At 57.1% G+C, this 21678-nt stretch overlaps 1 protein-coding gene across 1 annotated transcript in view; it reads right to left on the bottom strand.

The window, feature by feature from the left end:
* Window positions 1-5407: 5407 nt before the first annotated feature.
* Window positions 5408-21678, bottom strand: part of CACNA1I (calcium voltage-gated channel subunit alpha1 I) — a 110034-nt gene continuing 93763 nt past the window's right edge. The window contains exons 25-36 of the mRNA XM_019660538.1: window positions 21051-21494; window positions 19674-19783; window positions 18932-19065; window positions 17953-18023; window positions 14967-15045; window positions 14306-14427; window positions 13554-13892; window positions 13136-13282; window positions 12667-12789; window positions 11715-11880; window positions 10659-10855; window positions 5408-9743 (exon numbers count right to left, since the gene is read on the bottom strand). Of these exons, the coding sequence (XP_019516083.1) occupies window positions 9138-9743; window positions 10659-10855; window positions 11715-11880; window positions 12667-12789; window positions 13136-13282; window positions 13554-13892; window positions 14306-14427; window positions 14967-15045; window positions 17953-18023; window positions 18932-19065; window positions 19674-19783; window positions 21051-21494 (2538 nt within the window). The 3' untranslated portion in view covers window positions 5408-9137. The remainder of the gene's footprint in view (window positions 9744-10658; window positions 10856-11714; window positions 11881-12666; window positions 12790-13135; window positions 13283-13553; window positions 13893-14305; window positions 14428-14966; window positions 15046-17952; window positions 18024-18931; window positions 19066-19673; window positions 19784-21050; window positions 21495-21678) is intronic.

Here is a 21678-nt window from a genome sequence, read left to right as displayed (position 1 = left end):
AAAAGGAAGGAAATTCGAACACGTGCTACATGGATGAAGCTTGAAGACATTCTGCTCAGTGAGATAAGCCAGATACAAGAGGACAAATACTGTGATTCCACTTATATGAGTGAGGTCCCGGAAGGAGTCCAATTCATGGAGACAGGAAGTAGGTTGCTGGGGCTGGAGGTGGGGGAAGGGAGTGTTTAATGGGGACAGAGTTTCGGTTTGGGAAGATGAAGAAGCTCTGGAGATGGATGGTGGGGATGGTTGCAGGACAGTGTGAATGTGCGTAGTGCCACTGAACTGCACACTAAAACATGGTTAAAATGGTAAATTTAATGTTATGTATATTTTACCACAATTTTAAAAAAAACCAAACACATGGCTAATAAAAAAAAACATGAGGAGCTGAGAGGCATCAGAGGGTGACGACAACCTGGAGCTGCAGGAAGGTTCCTCGAGGCTCAATGCCCACGTGAGGGGCATGAAGGTTAAGGGACAACGAGCCAAGTGAAGGGGGGAGGAGCGCCGGGGAGAACCGCCTGGAAGTCACACAGGTCGAGGGTGAGGGCCAGAGCACCCAGGGCCTAGCGGGCCTCTGTGCAGGTCCTGGGAGCCCTCAGGGAGCCTCAGAACAGGGTTGGGTAGTCAGAGGCAGGATCAGATGGTGTTTCGCGTTGAGCCCTCCCAGCCCTGGCTCAGAGTGAGAACAGGTGGCAGGGGAAGATCGGCAGGAAGGCCATGTGCAGACTCCCGGGGGGACCAGGGCAGGGTGGCTGGGTGAATGGGCCGGGTATAGGCCCACCTCTGCTGTTGATGGCCTGGGCAAGTCACCTCCCCTGATAGACTTGCCAGATTCAGCAAATAAAAACGTGTATTTCAGGTAAACCACGGGTAATGTTTTAGTGCTAAGTATGTCCCAAATATTGCATAAGACACACTTACATTGAAAAAATTTATTCGTGGTTTATTTGAAACTCAAATTTAACTGTGTGTCCTGTTTTATCTGGCAACTCTACTCCAAGGAGTCGCCGCTGTCTCCCTCTCATCTTTCAGGCCCTAGCTCAAATGACCCCTCTCCCCAGCGAGGCCGCCCCTGACCACGCTGGCAGAAGGACCTCCTCCCCACTCTTCCCCAGTCACTCTGTCACATCACCTGCTCCACCGCCTTGCTGGCACTCACAGACTCTGATATGTCTGGCACTCATGTGTCTGTTTGCTATTTATTATCTGTCTCCCACTCTAAGATACAAGCTCATGAGCTCAGGGACCTCTCACTGCTGTATCCTTAGCACGTAGCACAGGCCTAGCACATAGTAGGTGCTCAACAAATATTTATTGAAAGATGAAAGGAATGCCTCCCTGGATGGGCAGTTAAGAAGGAGAGCCAGAGGGTGTGGGTAGCCTGGGGGTGCTGTGCACTCGCTGGTTTTGCCCACCCCCACATCCTCCCACTGGTGACTTGTCCCCTCTTCTTTGAGGCTCAGGGACAGAGTTGAGCTCAACCAGGCCCTGCAGGCCTCCCCTCCCCACAGGATCAGCCTCTTGTCCACAGATTCCCACGGCAGCCCTGTTACCATGGCAACGGCAATCTGAGGTCACAGCACTGGAAACAGGACTTGTCTCTCTTAGAGGAGTCAGAATCTAATTTTCATTACAGCCACAATAGTGGTTTTGCATAATCGTACATATATTAATACCTAACACGCCAGAGTTTATTTGGTTAAAATTCATGAATTCAGGTCTAAATAAAAAGTGCTGATGCCTGAAGTTTTCATTCTCTTAAAATGTTCCTAGGTTGTTGCTTTTTTTAAAGTCAGTCACTCTCCTTGGCAGCAACTTGCTTTTAATCCCATTATTAACGGGTAAGGGAGAGGAAAACAAAGCAGGGCTCTGCTCCCCGGGGGCCGGGTGGAAAGCTTGGGCACTCGCTCCCCAGCCATGGAGGGGGTTGTGTGGGTACCGGGCACCCCCAGCACCACTTCCCTGTGTGACCCAGAGCATGCCATGCCTCCTCCCTGGGCCTCAGTTTCCTCAGGTAGAGAAATGAAGGAAGGGCGTAGTTGGTCTTGAAAATCCTTTTGTCTTCTACAACACAAGCACATAGCTAACCTTTACTGAGGCTCAGCCAGGCACCAGGCTTTGGGCTGAGAAGATGAACCCCGGTCGCTGCCCTTGGGCTGGGACTCAGTCAGGAAACAGACAAAGCCATGGGGTGGCCAGGAAGGCTTCCTGGAGGAGGTGATATTTGAGCTGAGACCTGAAGGGATAAGTAAGAGCTCACCAGGGGAGAGGTGGGAAAAGGGAACAGGTGAGGCTAGAGTGGGCGGGTTCCTACGGGCTCCTGGGGGCAGGCTCAGGCCTTCAGGGCCAAGGAAGTGTTTGGACAAGAGTTGGGACAGAGAGACTGAAACAGGTGCTCAGACACAATCCAGGGGCTGCCATCCAGGCCTGTGGCCCCCCAGCTCTGGTCACACCTACAGGCGGGCCTGAGCACAGTGAATGGGATTCGTGCACACTTGTCTGTCTCCCCACTGGTGTGGAAGGAGCTCAAGACAGAGACACTCAGGTTCTGCTCTGTGGCCTCAGCACCTGGCCAGCTCAGGACCCAGTAGCTGCTATTAGTCACATTATCATCCTCAGAATTATTGGCCGAGGAAATGAAGCCAGGTGTGCCTGAGGCCTCTGGCTTCTAAGCCAAGCTAGGCCCTGCACACCTGCCTCTCCTCTAGACCTGGGCCCTCCCTCTGGCAGGGAGCAGGATGAAGTGACAGGCAAGAGGGGACTGGGCTGGAGGCAGAGCCATGGGGCCCCCGGAGTGAGAGGCTGACAAGGCCTGCGGAAGCGCATTCCAGGGGGGAGCCTGGCCCCAGGGTGCCTGCAAGACCAAGGAGGCAGTGACAGCGTGGGGGCAGAGAAAGCAGAGCAACTCCTGGAAGGAGGCCTGCAGGAAGGGAGACAGAGATGGTGGGGGAGGGAGTGCACCAGCAGAGGGAGCAAGACTTGATCTCAAAGGGGGCCTAGAGCCATGGAAACGTGAGGGCTCCGATGGGCCTGGCAGGAACATGGCACTGACTGCTGAGCGCTGTGGATCGGAGGGGCTGGCCCCAACACTGGGGCATCTGACAAGGCAGGGTCCTCCAGGGTGATGAGACCTGGGTAGACAGCAGCGTGGGGAGCAGATGAAAGGCTGCTCCCGGGAGACTGGCAGGAGGCAGAAGGTGGGGCTTGGCGATGGTGTTAGAGGCAGAGGGAGGGGTCGAGGCCAAGGCCCAGGTTTCCGGGAGGGGATGGGTGTTGGGGGAAGGCCACCTCGGGCTTTGGACACGTGGAGTCCGAGGTGCCCGGTGGAGGAGTCTAGCGGGTCTGTCCCAAGGTGCTGGGAGAGGAGGGGCTGGAGCCAGGGGTCTCCCCAGGGAGCCAGGGCTGGTTGGGACCTCTCTCGGCCGTGCGATCCGCAACTGGGTAGCTAGATTCGGCCTCACGTGTGAGGAACGAGGCTCAGGATAAAGAGCCAGCTGGCCCCGGGCCATGCCTGGACGCAGGCCCAGCCTGTTCTGTAGCGGGCCTGCCCTGCCTCAGCTTCCTCATCTGGAAAGAGGCGCGACCCCGCTCTGGATGGAGGCAGGCAGCCCAGGAGCGGGGGCCAGGCTTGCTGTCACGGGCCAAGGCCCCGTAGCAAGGGGCAATGTCTGCCCACAAGCGCACTCACTGTGTGGACACCTCCCCAGGTTTGGCCTCTCTCCCTGCCCCCCACTGCTGTCCAATGAGGCAGACGCTCAGGTAGAATGGCCTTTAAGGGGTCTCGTGAGACGCAGCAGGGAAAACCAGGTGCTCTGAGTGGTCCTGCAGTCAGCTCGGAGTGTCACATCCATGCCAGGCCAAGGGGCCTAGGATGGCTGCAGTGATTTCTCTACTATCTCCAAGAGCTGCAGCAGCCACCGCAAAGGGATCACAAGGCAAACATGGGGGACACAGGGGCAAGAGAACAAACGGTAATGACGGGACAGTGTCACTCAGGGGAGGGGGCAGGCCTTCCTTCAGGGTGGCCTCCGTTCAAACCCCATTCTCCAGGGTGGGCGGGGCCTCAGAGAGGGAGATATGGCACTAGAGGTCACACTTGATGTCCCCGTGTACCTGCCCACAGCCATGCCCCTGAAGAGGAAAGAAAGGACACACACTGGGGACAGGAGGCCCAGGTGAGGCTGGTGGGAGCTGGGCAGGACCTCTAGCCACCAGCAGCCTGTCCAAGTCCAGGTGACAGTCTCTTATCTCATCCTGAAGAGCAGGAGGAGAGCTGCCCCTCCCAGGGACAAAGCCACAGGGAGCATAGCCCAAGGCCAGAAACCCCAGAATCTGCTGCATACCCAGCGTTATTCCCTCCTTCCAGCAAGCATACTTCCAAGCAGTTTTCCTTGGCAGTTTCTCCCTTTCCTGCTCTCAGGCCATGGTGCAGATGGGCCACCTCCATCTTTAGACCCGAGTTCAGGCCATGCCAGTCAGAGTGTGGCAGATTCCACGGACTTGGTCAGACTGTCAGGGAGAGAAGCTCTTATTCATTTAGGAAGTGGTGGACAGGCCTGGGCTACTAGTGGCCACTAGGAGAGGAGGGGAGCAAATGCAGAAGGAAGCAAAGCCAAGAGGTGAAGAGAGACCATCTCCTAAGTGATAGCTGGAGCCTCAAGCCAACTGCGCCTGAAGCGAACCCCACCCCTGGGTTCCTTAGCTACTTGAGTCTCTAAGCCAGCGGTTCTCAACCTTGCTAATGCCGCGACCCTTTAATACAGTTCCTCATGTTGTGGTGACCCCCAACCATAAAATTATTTTCGTTGCTACTCTATAACTGTAATTTTTGCCACTGTTATGAATCGTAAAGTAAATATCTTTTTGTTTTCCGATGGTCTTAGGCGACCCCTGTGAAAGGGTCGTTCGACCCCCAAAGGGGTCGCGACCCACAGGGTGAGAAGCGCTGCTCTAAGCTAGTTCCTTCTTGTTTCTTTCTCTCCTCTCTCCCTTTTCTCTCCCTGGCTCTTTCTTTCTGTTATTCTTAAGCTCATTTGAATTGGGTTTTTGTCCTTTGCAGCCAAGAAAGTCCTGATTAGACGCATAATATGAATTCAGGAAACAGTGCCAAAGAGGAGTAGGCTATTATTCCCATGTGACCCTCTTGCTCAGGTCCAGCATTTTAGCTACATAACTAGAACCTGAGTGCCAGGCCCTGCCTCCTCCCCAGCCCAGCTGACCTACCCATACCCGGCCATGAGAGGGCCCTTCTATGGGGCATTTCTCTAGGTGCCAGACACCCCAAGCCTCCAACCTGAGCAGGATGGAGAACACTTCACCACCCCACCCCTGGGAAACCCCCCAGCTCAACACCCACCCCAATGGGGAAAGAACAGAACACACACACACACACACACAGAAATTCTGAAATAGGCTTTTGAGTTTTTATTCAAAACAACACTGGTGGTGGCTGCCGCTTGGTTTCTCTACGCCCGGGCCAACTGGGCCAGCAGGGACCAGCGCCATCAGCAACTAGGATGGAGATTCTCTCACATCATAGAAACTGTACAGCGACTGGGAGTGTGGTGGTCACAGCAGCAGGACCAGGCCCAGGGCTTCCAGGAGAAGGTGGCCCCTGCCGCCTCCCCAGGCTCCAGCTCAGCCCAGCTCCGCCAGGAACACTGATTATTACACAAAGACAAAAAGAGTATGTGTATCTGGGCCACACCGCGACTTCTAAGACCCCAAGCCCTTACACAGCGCAGCAAAAGGGGCCAGAGGTGGCCCTGGAAACAGAAGGCTCCAGGGGGGCCTCTGGGGGGGGGGAAGACAGGCAGACAGGCTGATACTGTGCACGCTTCGTCTTTTGTGGGGCTGCCAAGCGCAGGAGCCCAGGCAGGGGACAGGAAGAGGCATTGGCTGGGGTGGGCCACAGCCCCAGCTGGTCTTGGGTCCATCTGTGCAAACGCTGAGGTGCCTGCCAGCCACCACTCTGCAGAGTCCTGCAAACAGATAGCTTGGGATGTCCCGCACCAAATTCCTCATTATCCCCAGGGCCAGGCCCTCGTGGGTTAGGTTAAGTTTGTGCTTTTGTGATGGACATGCCATAGGATCAGGAAGGGCAGAGGGGCCATTCACCTAACCCTTATCTATTTCGGCTTGTCCTGGCCAACCAATCACAGCTTCCGCGTCCCCCACACCCCATAGCTCACAGGAACAAGATCAAGTGCCTTGGAACAGCATTTGGCAACCTCTAGGAACCAGACCCGTCTCCCATGACTCCCCAGCCAAAGCTTCTCTCCTATAGGCTCAGCTAGTCCCGCCTCTAGACACGCCCGGAACTGTCCTGCCTCAGGCCAGCCCCTTTGCCTAGATGGCCTTCCCCCACGGGTCTGCTTGTTTGGGGGCCACAAGGTTCAGAGTGAAGGGTTGGCTTTTCGCGTGTCAGACACACCTGGGATGTGTTCCCTGCCCAGACACTCAGAACCCAGGGACACCAGGGAAGTCACTTCCCTGGTCTGAGAGTGGAACAGCAGTGCACACCCATCTAGGCGCTGTACAGACTAAACAGGGTGACTCCCGGGCCCAGAAAATGGAAGCTGCTGACCAGTGTCACATTCTGTCCCCTTGAACCCAAGCCGAGTTAACCCAGTTAAGTTCTCCACGTGGTCTTCCCAGGCCCGCGGCGCCTCTTCCAGGTCCCAGCACACGTGCCCCTCCAGGAACACGCTGACTGATTGTGCTGCTTCCCTCTAACTGTGACTGCTCGGGGCCACCGCGGTGCTGGCAGGAAAGGTGAGCAGAGCCAGATGGCCTACCTGTGCCCTCTCCTTCCCCACACAAGCACCCCATAATGAAATAATCAGCACACAGGGAGGCCCCGGCCCTCTGGGGCATCAGCTGGAGACATGCCGTCTCCCCCACCAGATGTGGGGCCACTCGGGGCAGGAGGTGACAAGACCCCAGGTCCGCCTGCTCCCTGAGCAGGAGGGCCCAGCTGACCCCTTACCCTGGAGGCTGTGGTCCTGGGAGGAAGCCCAGTGCTTGGGCAGTGCCTCAGTATCCTCACGGAGGCCCCCCATCCACACTTCAAGTGAGGGGAGCGGGGCTCTGGGGCAAATCCTGGTCTGACTGCCATGCTGGCCCAACTCCAAAGTACCAACAGAGGCCCAAGGCCAGGCTCTGCCTTCTGAACCTACCCGCTTCAAACACAGGCCACTTGTTCACATTCCAGGTACTCAGGTGTTGGCCCCGCAGCGCCCCAGCCCCTCTGCTGCCAGGGCCCTGAGGGATCCTGGGCTGGCCACACTTTGCCTCTCCAGGCCTCAGTTTCCTCACGTGTAAAGTGGGTCTGACTACCCTTCCCCACTCCCACCACCAGCTCTTAAAGGAAGGGCTTTGCCGGCCACTAAGCTTAAGTCACTCATTGCCTACTTCCTTTGCTACAGTACCCAGGCCCCAAGGGTCCCTATGATGGCCTGGAAGACACCCAGAGCCTGTCCAAGCAGCTCCCCGCACCCCCACCACACACACACACACACACACACACACACACACACCACTTGACGTCCTGGCCCGAAGCCAAGTTCTTTAAGGTCAGAGTTTGGGATCAAGGACAAGGCCCCCTCGGTGGGGCCCAGCCAAACCATCTGAGACCTCAAAGGCAAAGGGCCTGGCTATTGCTGACGTGCACTGTGCCCCAAACTTGCAGCATTTCCCATCCCATGACTCTGCCACCGCGGTCCCCATCTTTTTCTTTAAACTGACTTAGCCACATGCTTTCAAAACCTTAGCCTTGACCTAAGCAATATGTCTGTGAAATCATGGGTTTGGTGTGCTGGTTTTTTCCTAATAAATACAGAAATAAATACATAACTATTCAAATACAAAATACCCGTCTGCGAGCCCATTTGGGAAGCAATGCTGCAGTGAAACCTGACCTGCAGTTTTGAGAATAGGAGGGAGGGGGATGAGATAGGCAGCTGGGGGTAAAGTGGGAGGATGTGGGTCTCCAGGTGATGGGTGTGAAGGAACTGGTGGGTGGGGCAGGTCGCAGGGCCCAGGCAGGTGCCCCACCCCAGCTCAGAATCCTGTCAGGTCTTCCTTACCCTGAAATCCATCCCAGGAGAACAGAGGTGCTCAGGGGGTGGAGTGGAGTACAACCTCCTTGAATTGCTGTGGCTCAGGCCCCGCTAGAGGGTACAAGGCCACGGCCAGCACTGACCAGACCGGAGCCCTTGACCTTGCGAGCATCTCAGGACCTGCTCAACCGCCTTCACTTTCTTCTCTCTCCCGCTGCCTCCATTCCTGCCCTCGGCTTCCTGTGGGCAAGGCCACAGCACACCCCACCCCTAGGGAAGTGCCTAGTGGGGCAGGGGCCCCTGCCCAGCCTGGGAGCTGACCTCCACCCCCACCCCGACCCTAAGGAAATACAACTATCACCCCTGATTTTTCTAAAGAAATACATCTAACTGGTTGACTAAGAGTTTGTGGACTTTGGGCGTCTACAAAAAAACTGTTCACACAACTAGACAGTCAGGAACAACAAGACAGACACCCCAATAATGGGGGGGGGGGAAAGGGGGTGGAATCTTAGCAGCATTTCTTCTTTAAAGGAAAAAAAATGCACCCTGAATTACACCTCTTTTTCTGGGCCTGTCTTCCTAGCCACAGGACCCTCAGAGGTCTGAAAGCCCTCTCCAAGCTACTCCCAATCCAGGGGAGATACCAAAAAGCACGGGTGCCGACGCCCCAGCAGGACCATCTACCCTGGGGTGGGTCTGGCCTGGGTCCTAAGCATCAGGCAAAAGCCCTGACTGGGCCCAGGGTCGCACTGCCCACCTTCAGCACTTTCTGGAAGTCATAAGCTCTCAGTAAAAAAAATAAATAAATATATATGTCTGTCTCTCTCTATATATATGCATATATATATATACATGGATCTGCACGGGAAGAACCATGGCTGGGCCACATCTGGGCCTCGGCCCACCCTCGGCGGCCCCAAACCCAACTCTGCCCGCACTCTCGGCGGCCTGGCGCTGGCTGGCCCTGCGCAATGCCCAGGTTGTGGACCAAGTATTGCTGTCTGCCCCTGGCTCCTGAGGTAAAGAACATGAGACAGGGCGGGCGGCGGCGCTGGGCCCCTGCGGCCCTCATCTCTTTCTCTTGCTCGCAGCGTCTCCGGGCTGCAGCTCCCCGGGGGCCTCTGCAGGGCCCGGTGGGTCCTTGCTGCGGTTCTCGGCCCAGGAGGGGCTCCGGGCCAGGCTGTGGGGCCGGGCGGTGGGGCGGGGGCGGCCGGGGCCAGCGGCCAGGCTGCTGGTGCTGCTGAACCTCCTGGCGGGCGGGAGCCCAGGCGGTGCTGGCGGCGGGCAGAAGAGGGAGGTGAGCGAGAGGCTGCTGAGGGTCTCCGAGTGCTCGCTGCCCCCGCCCCCACCGCCTGCGCCACCCCTGCCTGCGCCCTCCTCGTCCGAGGGGTCCATGGAGTCGTGGTGGGTGCAGCCTGGGCTGGTGGAGCCCCCACTGCTGTGGCTACGCTGGTGCACCCTCAGTCCCCGCCGGCTGAACAGGCCCCGGCCCCGCAGGCTGAGGCGGCGGCGGGCGGCGGGAGACAGGCTGGCCCGGGAGCCTGGGGCGGGTGCAGGCGGCCCGAGGGCACGCCGGGGACTGTCGCTCAGGGTCAGGCTGTCCTCCAGTGTGGTCTGCAGGCTGCCTGCTGAGCTGCTGCGGCTGGCCTCCAGCGACGTGTCACTCCCAGTGGCCTTTGGGGAGACATCAGAAGATGGGAGCCACCCAGGGTGTCTGGACCAAGCTGCTCCCACCAGTGTCCCCTGACGCTGCTCTTCCCACAACTTGCCCATCCTAGTGCCATGCGGGCAGGCACATGCAGCCCTCCACGGAGCGCCCTTCACAACACATCCAGCATCCCTGGGGTTCTCCCGTCCACCACGCCACCACCCATCAGAGCTTCCGGGTGCTTCTCCCGACAGTCACTGCAGGGGCCTCCGACTGGGCTACCCACCCCACCCTACTCTCAGGTCCTCAGGGAGCAGACAGGGTCATCCTACTTGAACCCAGTCAGGCCCTGGCCTGAGGGCCCCGCCCCAGCCCTCTGGGCCCTCACTTCCCACCACCCTCACCCCCACTCCCCACCTCTGCTCAGCCTGCTGCCCTGAAAGCTCTTCCCCAGACATCCAAGGGCTTCCCCTCAGGGCCTTTCCAGCCCCTCTACCTGAACTGCCAGCACCCCTGCTCCCCAACAGCCCCCTTCCCTGTGCAATGTTCTCCCCCGTATGTATCACTATCTAATAGACTGTACTTTTTATGCATTTATTTTGGCTTTTTAGCTCTCCTCTTGCACCCCTGCAACACACACACTAAACAAACTGGAAGTCCCAGAGGCAGGAATTCTGCATTCTGTAGCTGCTGCAGCCTCTGAGCCTAGCACACAGTCTGGCACACAGTTACTGAATGAACAAATGTCTGCAAGAGTCCTGGGCCCAGCCCTGCCTCCACCAGCAGAGCACCCTGTGTGCCCAGGTGGTGGCCCTGGCCAATCCAACACAGGTGGCCCTGCAGACCAAGACGTCCCCTCCCCCAGACCGGCCCCTCCACCTCCACCTGGAACTCCAAGGCCCCACTCAGCAGGTGAGCTCTCAGCCAGGGAGGCGCCATACCTGTCGGAGAAGGGTGCAGTTGACGCTCGGGGACCGCAGAGATGCCCAGGAGCCCTGCAGGGCGATCTTGGGGAGGGCCCCAGCACCAGCGTCCTGCCCCTGCCCTTTCTGGCTGGCAGACACAGCAGGGTGGAAGAACTCTGTTGGCATGGGCAGGAGTGGGCTGGAGGCCTCTGGGGAGAAAGGGTTTGAGGGCGCTGCTGGGGAGAGAAGAGGGAGTTGGGGAGTAGGCTGGGGCTGGCGGGCCCCTGGAGGGTGGGCTGGTAGGGAGGGGGCTACCTAACAAACTGGCTATGAAACTGAGCCCCGGCGTCCCCATTGTGAAAGCAAGGGAGAAAGAGTCAGCCTGTATGATTGCTAGGAAGACAGGCACTGCTGAGCTCATCTCTCTGTCCCAGCCAGTGCTGTGAAACCAGAGTCCTGTCACCCTCCAAGAGGACTGGAGGTGAGCCCTAGTGATGGACAGGCCAGCTCAGTCCTCTGTCCTCATGCCCATGGCCCAGCCACAAGCCCAAAGCACAAACATAGGATATCTAGGGTCCAGCCAAAGAATAAATGACAGGACATTTTACAAAAGGGCTACTGAGGTCAACAGGCTTTCTGTAGTTCAACATCACCTTGTGTGAAGATCTCTGGTATCCATACCTATCAAATGCAGCTCTAGAAAAACACCTCGATAATTTGGCAGCTTTCCTTCTGCCTGATGATAAGAGCTGTGTGTGCCAACCTGTTCCCCTTTCCACCACAGCTCCCGGGAAGCTCAGCATGAAGCCTCTCTTGGCCCAGGTTTCTGGTATAATTATTATCTCATCTCTGTATTATTTGACTCTTGATCTTTTTTTTTGGGGGGGGGGACGGGGGGGACTTTTGATTTTTTTTATCATTGTTATATCAGGCCTGAGATTCCTATCTTTAGTTGTTAGTTACTCATCTGGTTCTTTCCAGACTCAACATAACAGTCTAGTAAATTATTAAAAAAAAACCTCAACCAGTTCCCTCTGAAGGAGATGCCCAAGATCAGGGCTAGGGGGAGCTGGGGGTGTGCCTACCCCTCACCTTGGCTGCTCTCATGTTTCAGCCAGGACCGGATGGGGTTAAATGATATTGCTTCCATCTCACACAGGAAGTTCTCTGGACCCGAGGATACGGCCGTGTTGGACAGGGGGAGGAAGCATTCACCCAGGTCCCCCACACGCATGGGCTCAGGTGGGTCTGGCTCACCCTGCAGGCAAAGGGAGGGAGACAGGTTAGGACAGTGGAGAGGGGGATGGAGGCAGAGCCCACCACAGCTGCCTTCACGCCCCTGTACCACAGCCCTTTGCTCAGACCACTCTCGCTGTCTGGGAGGGCCTTCTCCTTGTCTTGTCCACCTGGCCAGCAATCGTCACCTTCCAAACCCTAGGTCAGCGGTTCTCAACCTTCCTAATGCCGCGACCCCTTAATACAGTTCCTCATGTTGTGGTGACCCCCGGCCATAAAATTATTTTCGTTGCTACTCTATAACTGTAACTTTGCTACTGTTGTGAATCATAATGTAAATATCTTTTTGTTTTCCAATGGTCTTAGGCGACCCCTGTGAAAGGGTCTTTCGACCCCCAAAGGGGTCGCGACCCACAGGTTGAGAACCGCTGCCCTAGGTGAAAGGGCCCCAGTCTCTCTGATGTCCCAGGCAGGTCAAAGTTTCCTGCTCACTCCCCTCTTGACTCTGAGATCCTTGCAGGCAGCTGAGGGTCTTCTTACACGGATTTAAAAAAATATTCAAAGCAACAAGGAACAGCCAAGGCCACTGGATGCCATGACTGGGGCTCTAGCTGAGCTTGTTGCTCTGTGACTTGAGGTAAATCACTCCACCTCTCTGAGCCCCACTGACCAACAAGAGATGAGGGCCTACCCACAGCAGGTGCCGTTTAAATGCTGCACAGTGGGGAAGCGGCATTCTGGCTGTACAGGCGGAGGCCAGCCTTCAAGGGCTGACCCACTTGCCCAGGAGCCCACCAGGGCCACTTACCTTGCTGTCTATGGAGCCGAGCGGGCAGGCTAAAGGGTCCTCAAGACTCAGGTCATCACCCAGCAGGATGGATGAAGACCTGTCTGAGTTCAAGGAGAAGGCCTCCGTCTCAGCCAGCTGCACCTGCAGGGAGAGGTGGCAGCCTCAGGTCACCCATGGGGCTGGGTCCCCCAGACAGACACAGAGCCGGTCAGAGAGGTCCAGAGATCTGCTGAGCATGGACGGTATGCCCTTTCCAGGCAAGGGGCACAGCCTGGGCTGGTGGGGGGAGGGGGGCACAGTGGTGTCACAGTCAGCAAAATGCCAGGGCCAAGGCAGGCGAGTTGCCATGGGCCATGAACTCCAAAGCTGGTCCGCTTGCCCACAGACCAAGTGTCCCTGGCCATTGTGGGCCAAGTTGGTGGGCCAGGTCTCTGCCCGAAGCTGGGCGCTTCCCTCAGGCTGGCCTACCTCAAGGTGCCAACCTTACCTCTTGCTTGTCGTGGTGACACTTCCCGCAGCCAGCCGGCGAGGAGTAGTGGTGGAAGATGGAACCAGACAGGTTGTCGATGATGGTCAGCTCCCCATCCAAGGAGTCCTTGATGATTAAAGAGACGCTGTCCAGCCACAGATTCTCCTAGGCGGACGGGACGGGTGGGGACAGGCGGGATTATCGCCAGGTTGGGGACTGCGGGGTGGGTGGGACACAGCTGCCCTCCCGGTCGTTCTCTGCACCCACGACCTAGGCTTGACCCCTAGTCACAGGGTCATCCCTTCACAGAGCTGAGCAGGGTGAGGCCCCAAAAGACAGTGGTCTCTGCCAGAGGCCGCCCTGGCCAGCTGCTCTGGCAGCCCCAACATCCCACCCTTGGCAACCTGGTGCCCCCAACCCCCAGGCCCCTGCCCACCTGTGCTGGAGAGTAGCAGCGTCGGCACAGGTGGCCTTCCACGTCACCCCCGCCACCAGCCCCTCCTGGTCCTCGGCCAGGTGCCCCTGGGGAGCCGGCGGGAGGCCGCGGGCCGGGACCCAGGCCCTGGGCCATCTCGAGCTCGAGCTCAGCGTCCATCTCGGCGTCCTCCTGGGCCTCCTTGTTGCTGTCGTCCAGGTGCTTCATGAGCACAGCCACCACCACGTTGATGAGCACAAACTGGGCCGTGAGCACGAAGCTGACGAAGTACAGCGGCGACACGAACTGCAGGCTGCTCAGGCAGCTGCGCTCATCGTGGGTGCAGTCTCTCAGCGTGTCCTGCGCCCGGGGAGCGGGGTGGTGAGGACCCAGGGCTGGAGGCACAGGCCTCACCTGTCCTCTGTGAGACCTGCTCCCCGCCCAGCCCAGGCCCAATGTGGGCGGGAGCCAGGGGGCCTCTGCTGGGTGATAGGCAGGGCAGCAGACACTTGGCACCAGGAGCAGTGACTGCAGCCCCTGCCCTGGGCTACGGGCCCCAAGTCCCCTCCGGCCCTGGGTGGAGTTGTGTTCCTTAGCACCTGAGCACTGATCTGAGCACTGCCCAGCATTTAGGGGTGGGCAGAGAACCCCTTCCAGCATTGGGGTGCTGGTCAGGCAGAGGGCCAGGGAGCCCTGACCGGCAGGACCGTCACCAGCATCCTTACTCTCAGAACCCAGACTGAGTCCTCCCCTGCCAGCCCGCCCACAAGTACCTTCATGATCCCGTTCCAGTTGTCGCCAGTGGAGACCTGGAAGAGCGTGAGGAAAGCCATGCCGAAGTTCTCGAAGGTGGCATGCCGGCTCATGCCCTCGCACGGGTTCTCATCATTGCAGACTGAGGGGACAGAGGAGGCCGGCTGTCCAGCTGCACGCCCCCCTGCACAACTCGCCTGGCCTTCTCTCAGAATCCCTGCTACAGCCCTGGGAGGTGCGTGGGAACTGTGCGCAGCCCACAGATGGAGGAACTGAGGCTCAGGGAGGTGGCACACAAGCTGGGCTCAGACTCAGGTAGCCTGGCTCATCCCCGTACCCAAGTAGCAGTTCCAGGGGGAGAGGATGGAGCGGGTGAGCACCAGCCCCCAAGGAAGCCCTGCTTTCTAGAGCCAACCCCGTGTTGTCCTCCACCTGTGCCCTGGCGGCTCTGTCTACAGGGGTGGCGCTGGCCCAGGACAGACACCGGGGCCAGAGGCGGTGTCCATGGAGGTCTGACAACTGGGGGCTCCAAGTCAGGGCCCACGGCATAGGCCTGGCGTGTGCAGGTGGACCCAAGCTAGCATGTTCCCTCTCACACGGGAGAGGAGAGGGGTGGAGACTCTCCTCCAGACCCGTTCCACTCCCCACTCCCACCCCAGGCCTGCTTAGGGGGTCACTCACTCAGCTTCCCGAACAGCTCCACTCCCAGGGCGGCGTAGATGAAGAAGAGCAGCATAAAGAGGAGGCCCAGGTTGCCCACCTGTGGGGACAGCAGGTGGGGCTGGGCCGGGCCTGGGGAGGGTGGGCGTGGGGGCCCGGCAGGGTCCATGCACACAATCACCTGTGTGTGGTTAGTGCCATCCCATGGATGAATGCAGACAGGGAGGGAAGGACGTCTTAGCAATAATGCCACCTCCTCCATGAAGCCTGCCTGGATTCCCTCAGGCAGACTGGGATACAGTCTGACAGTGTGAGTGTGACCAGTGTGTCCCTGCCCCTGTCCCTGCTGGTCTGGGAACTCTTTGAGAGCAGGGACATGGCTAGATTAAGTCAGGTCTGCTGCCTCAGGCCAGCACGAAGCCTGGCCACGGAGAGGAGCGAACACAGGAATCACGCAGGACTGTGGGCCCCAGAAGCCTCCTGCAAAACCAGCCACCCTCATCCCACAGCTCCTGTGGGAGGAAAATGTCCCAGATTCCAAACCTATTTCAAATCTATCTATATATGCTGGAGACCGCCGTTAACTCGTGTAACGGATAAGACAAGGCTTAACCACATTCTTGCCCTAGAAATGAAATATCTGCTAGACCCCTCAGAAGACCTACACAAATGGAATCGGAAGACATGTGCATTAATTGCTGAAAAGCAAATCCCGTTAATCACAGCCTCCTAATGTTTCTCGGCTTCAGGGGAGGGTTTCCTTCCAAGCTGTTCTACAATCACACAGAGCGCGTCTGACTAATTAAACGATGCTCGTTCATTAATGAATCAAGCACTTATCAAGCACCTAAGAGGCAAGGTGTGAGGGCCTGGCAGCCGAGGGGGATGGGGCACGGCCTGGGCCCCTGGCTCAGCTCTCCGCCCTCTGCAGGCCCGGGTCAGCAGTGCTTCTTAACCGGCATCCACTTCATCTTTCCTATCCGTCCTCCCCCAGCCTTCAGCATCTCCCAGAGCCTGCACAGCTACAACAGCCCCCTCACCCACCCCCCTGCCTCCAGCCTCTCCCTCCAATCCGTTCTCCTCTGAGTCGCCAGAGTAACCTAAAAGATTGAGGCCCCCCTCCTTCAGAACCTCCCACGGTGCCCACTGCCTGCAGGACAAAGCCCAAGCCTGCTCTCCTGGCATCCAAGGTATGACATAGCCCTGCGGACCACACACACCTGCGCCCCCACCCCCTACCCCCCATCTTCCAACCCAGTTCTAGCCACACAGAAAACAGACCCCATTTGCATATTCTATTCTCTCTGCAGGAAGACCCTCTTTCTGTCTCTGCCTGATAAATGCCTCCTCCCCACCCCTCAAGCCCAGGTCATCTGTCACCTCCCCTGAGAAGCCTTCCATGATGCCTGCTGCCTCTACATTTGGTGCCTAGCCTAGAGGGAAGGGGCTAAAGTTTCATTTCAATAGCACTTTACAGAGAACAGAGGAAGTGTTCAGCATCAGCTAATAAGTTTTGAGGGGTGAGCCCCCCACCATGCCACATGATACTTGTCACTCCCTTCTCATAAAGTGCTGATGTAATTGTAATTACTATCATGCGTCTCCTATTTTAGTCTGAGACCTTCTGGGTATCTCCATGTGCCCTGTGCCAACTCCAGGTTGGCCTGGAAAGCCACCCAAGGATGCCTAGGGGTCAGAAAGAGAATAATGGGGGAGGGGGAAAGAAAAGGGGAAAAAAAGCCAGTGTGGCCAGGGACACACACTCACCACCCCCATCCCCATCCTTAGCAGACTCTTACATAGCACTTCCTATGACCCAGGTCCCGCTCAGTACTTCATAAGCTTTTAATATTTTAAATATTACAACATCTCTTTGAGATAAGCACTGTTATCATCCCCCATTTCACAGGCATGGAAATCAAGGCACAAGAAGTTGAGTCACATGTCCAGGGTCTCACAGGGGACTGGGCTTTGACCCCAGGCAGGGTGGCTGGAGTCTGGGCTCCACTCACTTCCTGTCTGCACATCCCCCAAGCCCAGCACTCACCCCCATCTCCCATGTGATAAATTCCTCTGAAGGAACTTAGCATTAGGAAAAAACCATGCCTCTTCAATCCAGACCTGATGAGAGCCATGTCGAGTTCCCTTTGCCACTGGGCTGCTGGAAAACTCACACCGAACTCGAGAATGGAACTCACTAACGTCCTTAGCCCAGGTCCCTACGAGAATTATCTTTATTTCACCTCCCCTGAGTTATTAATCTTTTATCCTCATTTTTAGTGTGCTGTATCCATGTCTTTTAAGAAGTTCCTTAAGACGAGAGGAATCATGAATAAAAGAATGTGCATGAGGCTTCCCTCAGAGCAGAGGCAGCCTGAGGGGACGAAGTGGAGGCTTAAGTCATCAGGACAGCAGGGGGAGGGAGAGACTGGGATTGCAGAATTCCCCAGGAGGATGAAAGATACACCCTCTGTGGCCATGACCCTATCTCCCTTCCACTGACCAATGGAACGGGGGTGGGGGGATGGCTTTCTTAACTTCCCAGGGTCCCCACCCAGGCCGGGGTCTCATTCTGTCCCCTCCTAGAATGTCATGTCTGAACCTCTCCAATCACATCAACATCTTCTTCTGCCAAGCCACCCACAAGATCAAGCTCAAAGTCCCCTGACATCTTCCCTGATTGTCAGGGTCCCTCCTCCTTCCACAGCATGGTGTAGGCCCCTCGTCACATTGCCCCGAGGCATCGATCTTCTCCACCAGCCTGGCAACTCCTGAGAGCAGAATATGGGTCCCCAGGGGCCAGCCCGGAGCCTGGTACAGAGCAGGGAAGGTGAGCACTTGGTGATGTCAGGAAGAAAGGTGAAACCTGGACCGTCTCTCACGGCACCAGCTCTATCTGCTTCTCTGGAGATGGGATTCTGCCCTGGCTCTGGGCAGGTCTGGGGAGAAGGGCCCAACATGACACCCATGACAGGTAGGAGGGGCTGCTGCAGCAAGCGGCTCTCACCTGGGGCAGAGCTTGCACCACCGTGTCCAGCAGGGCCCGCATGCCCGTCGCCATCTTCAACAGCTTCAGCACTGTGAACGAGACCCAGCCCGGCCCACTCAGCCCGGGGCAGTGGGGACATGCGTGTGCATGTGTGTGCATGTATGCAAATGCAGAAGGAAAGTGAGAGTGGAGGAGCATGTAAGCAAAGGGGGTGGCTCTGCGGTGCATGCCACAAGAATGTGGGTGCAGTGACCGGGTGATAGGGGTGTGCACAAAAGCATGCGGCGTGAGGTGTGGATGTCCATGTAAAACAAGTCCAAGAGGAGGGCACACCCAGTGGGGATGGAGGGATAAAAACTGTGCAAGTGAATGTACCATTCACCATGATGGGGCAAAAATAACGGGCAAGTTGGTGCCCACGTCTCTTCCTCTGGCTAAAGAGGGCCCCGGTGTTCTGCTGAGGTTCTCCACATCCCTCCACACCTCGGAATCCAGAGGTGACAGGCAGGTACAGGAGGAGGAACAGGAAGAGGCATCTGGGGGAACACTGAGGTGGGAGGTTTTTGAAAGAAGTGTGGGGACAGCCTTGGGCTGAGAGGGAGCTTCTGGGAGAAGAAAGGGGATTTTAAGAAGTGTTGAGACCCACGTGTCCCAAATGGTGCTACAGTAATGCTGGTGAGGAACCATGTCTTCCCAGCTGCACTGGCTCCTTTCATCCCAGCCTGAGGCTGGACCACAGGGGTTGTGGTGTGATAAGGAGGCAGAGGTGCTGTGTGCTGTGCAGAGTGATCTGTGGACGAGGGCACATGAGTGTGTGCACACAGGGCTAGTGTGTGTAGGGTGTGAGCTCCTCTTGGTTCTTGTTCCAGGCTCGGCAGGAAGCCCATCATGCCCACACTCCCCGCCCCGATCCTGCCCACAGTTCCCTCCTCCATCCTGCCCACGCCACGCCGCCCCCCAATCCTCCTATCCATCCCTACTCCGTCCCCATCCTCACCCCGGGCAATGCGCAGGACTCTCATGATGCGGATGATGGTGGGGTTGATGGGCAATGCCGCGTTAATCTCGATCTCCTCCAGCGTGATGCCCATGACCGATAGCAGCACAATGGCCAGGTCTAGCTGGTTCCACCTGCCCGGGGGCACAGGAGGGCAAGCAGGGTGGGGGTACTCTAGTTTAGACACACCTCAGCGGAGAGGAGCTTCCCAGCTCCCCACCCTCCTGCTTTGGCCAGCGGGGATGTGTGGCCACCCTCTCAACGAGCCCCTTCAGACCCCACTGGGTCCATCTCCTTCTCTGCCCCCAGACAGCCTTAAGCAAGGGGCTGATCAGGCTAAATAAATAGAAGAGGAGAAGCAGGCTCTGACTTCTAGGGCAGAATCTTGAGCCCACTGCTCCCTCTGTGTGGCCTTGGGCTACACATCAACCTCTCTGAGCCTCATTTGTTCCCTCTAAAAAGGACTAGCATGAGGTGTGCCCTGCTCTGACCGTGGGGTATGGAGGACCCACTGAAGATATGCTAAGGGCACTTGGTAGAACGTCCTACATCCATCAGGTGAGACCATAATCACTTGCTGTTCACGGCTACAGGCAGCACCCAGGGGCCATTTGTGCCCAGATACTTGTTGGTTCCCCTCCTCTGGTTGCTCCAGGCTTCCCTAGGGGTCAGGGGTGCTTCCCCATCCTGCAGCCTCCTGCCTCCCCGCTCAATGCTGCCCTAGCCTGGCCCAGCCACTTACCGGTCCTTGAAGAAGCGCCTTAGACCAAATGCCACCAACTTCAGCACAGCCTCCAGCACAAAAACAGTGGTGAACATGTAGTTGCAGTACTTGAGGGCTGTCTCCAGGGACTGTGGGGGCGGGAAGAGGGGCAAAGAGAAGCATGACCCAGGCCCCATGGCCTGCCCCCCCCCAATTTTCTCCAGTCAGAAAGTCTCTGCCTTTTAAGGGGAGAATTTATACCATTTACATTTAGTGCAATGATTTATGTGTCTCCTTTTATTCCTTCCATCTTACTTAACAGGCACTATTTATTTTACATTGCTGCTTCCTTTTCCTTATTTCTGCTAGTTTGGTCCAGGTGTTCCTCTTTGGAGGCAGCGTGGGGTCATGGTTAAGAACCAGACTGCCTAGATTTGAATCCTGGCTCAGCACTTACTCCTTATTCACTATGAAGTTACGCAAGTCACTTGACCATCCTGGGACTTAGTTTTCCCATCTGTAAATTGGGGATGATAATAGTACCTACCTCAGAAAGTGGCTGTGAAAATTAAATGAGCTAATCGTCCTGCACCAGACTGGACTATACACTTAAATACTTGGTAAATGTGAGCTATTATTCCATTTCTTCATGTTAATTTGCAAGTTCTACAACTACCGTTCCTTTCTGCCAATGATTGCGTTCCATTTCCCTGCATGTATAACATTCTTCTGCCATCATTTAAAATTAGATACGAATTCCTCACACGGAGCCTCTGCTCCCCTTTTCCCCCCAGCTCCATTCAGGAGGATCTTGGAGAATGCACGTGCCTACACGCGCCCCACGTGCGCCTCTCACACACTGCCTGCAACTAGCTGGGAACTGGTCACCCTCTCTCACCTCTGTGTTTGCCCCCAACAGTCCTGCCACCTGGAATGCCCCTCCCCCAGGCGCCATATGCCCAGGTAGCAGTGGAGGCCACCTGGCACACCTTGAAGGCCAATCAAAGTTCCAGTCCTGGCTCCACTGCTTACTGGCTAACGGGGGCAGCCTGTTTTACCTCTCTGAACCTCAGTTTCTTCATCTACAAAATCTGTAGAACGTCTCCTCCCCCACTTTAAGCTGTGAGGATGAGAGACTTAATATCTGTAGTGTGCTCTGCAAAGAGCCATACTGAACACACCACAGCCACTGTTATCCGTGTTCAAGGCAGGGCCCAAATGTCACCTCCCCACTCACCAGGCATGAGTAACCTTTCCCTCTCCTTCATCTGTCCTACCAGACGTAGGGCCCAGGGCCCAGGATGAGAAACTGCTCAGGTCCTGACCCACCCTGTCCCTGGGGTGGCGATCTGCTGAGGTCTCACCACCCGCCCCCCCCTGCTGGGACCTCGGGCTGGGGGCAGGGCTGGGGCTCACCGTGGGCTGGTTGTAGTGCTCCAGGGACATGGTGACCACATTGAGGCAGATGATGAAGGTGATGAAGATGTCCAGGTAGTGGCTGGTGCACATGGAGTGGATGAGCAGTCGGGTGGGACAGTAGGTGGCGTAATAGGGTAGGCGCTGGGCCTCTGTAGTGGGTGATTGGGGAATAGCACAGACCACAGAGGGGGGAACGGAATATGTGCAGGGAGAAGCCGAGGGGAGGGAGGAAGCAAGGGGGAGCGAGGTCAGTCCACCCAGGCCGTGAGAGTCAGCTCGTGCTTCTCCACCCAGCCAGGGGACCACAAGGGAACGGGGAGAACACAGGGTCGCACAGCTCAGGGCCGGGTATCCAGGCTCTGCCTTTGCTTTCTGACTGGACTGAGCCACTTGGTTGGCAATGGTGTCACTGTCAGGCTCCAGGTGGACACCGATAGGGCTCTCAGGTCACCTGATCAGGCAGACACTTGGGGAAGGGGTAGGTCCAGGGACATGGACCGTATCTTTCACCCCTCCAAGCTCCAAGGCCCAGAGGCTGGGGTCAGGCCCAGGCCTCGGCCTCTGCACACTGCAGGGTCAGCAGCAGAAGGCAGAGGAGGCCGGGGGCCGGGGTGGCCCCTGCCCT

Source organism: Hipposideros armiger, unplaced genomic scaffold (genome assembly GCF_001890085.2).
Source record: "Hipposideros armiger isolate ML-2016 unplaced genomic scaffold, ASM189008v1 scaffold_321, whole genome shotgun sequence".
NCBI lineage: Eukaryota > Metazoa > Chordata > Mammalia > Chiroptera > Hipposideridae > Hipposideros > Hipposideros armiger.
The sequence above is the reverse complement of the archived record's forward strand: the minus strand, read 5'-3'. Positions and strand labels throughout refer to the sequence as shown.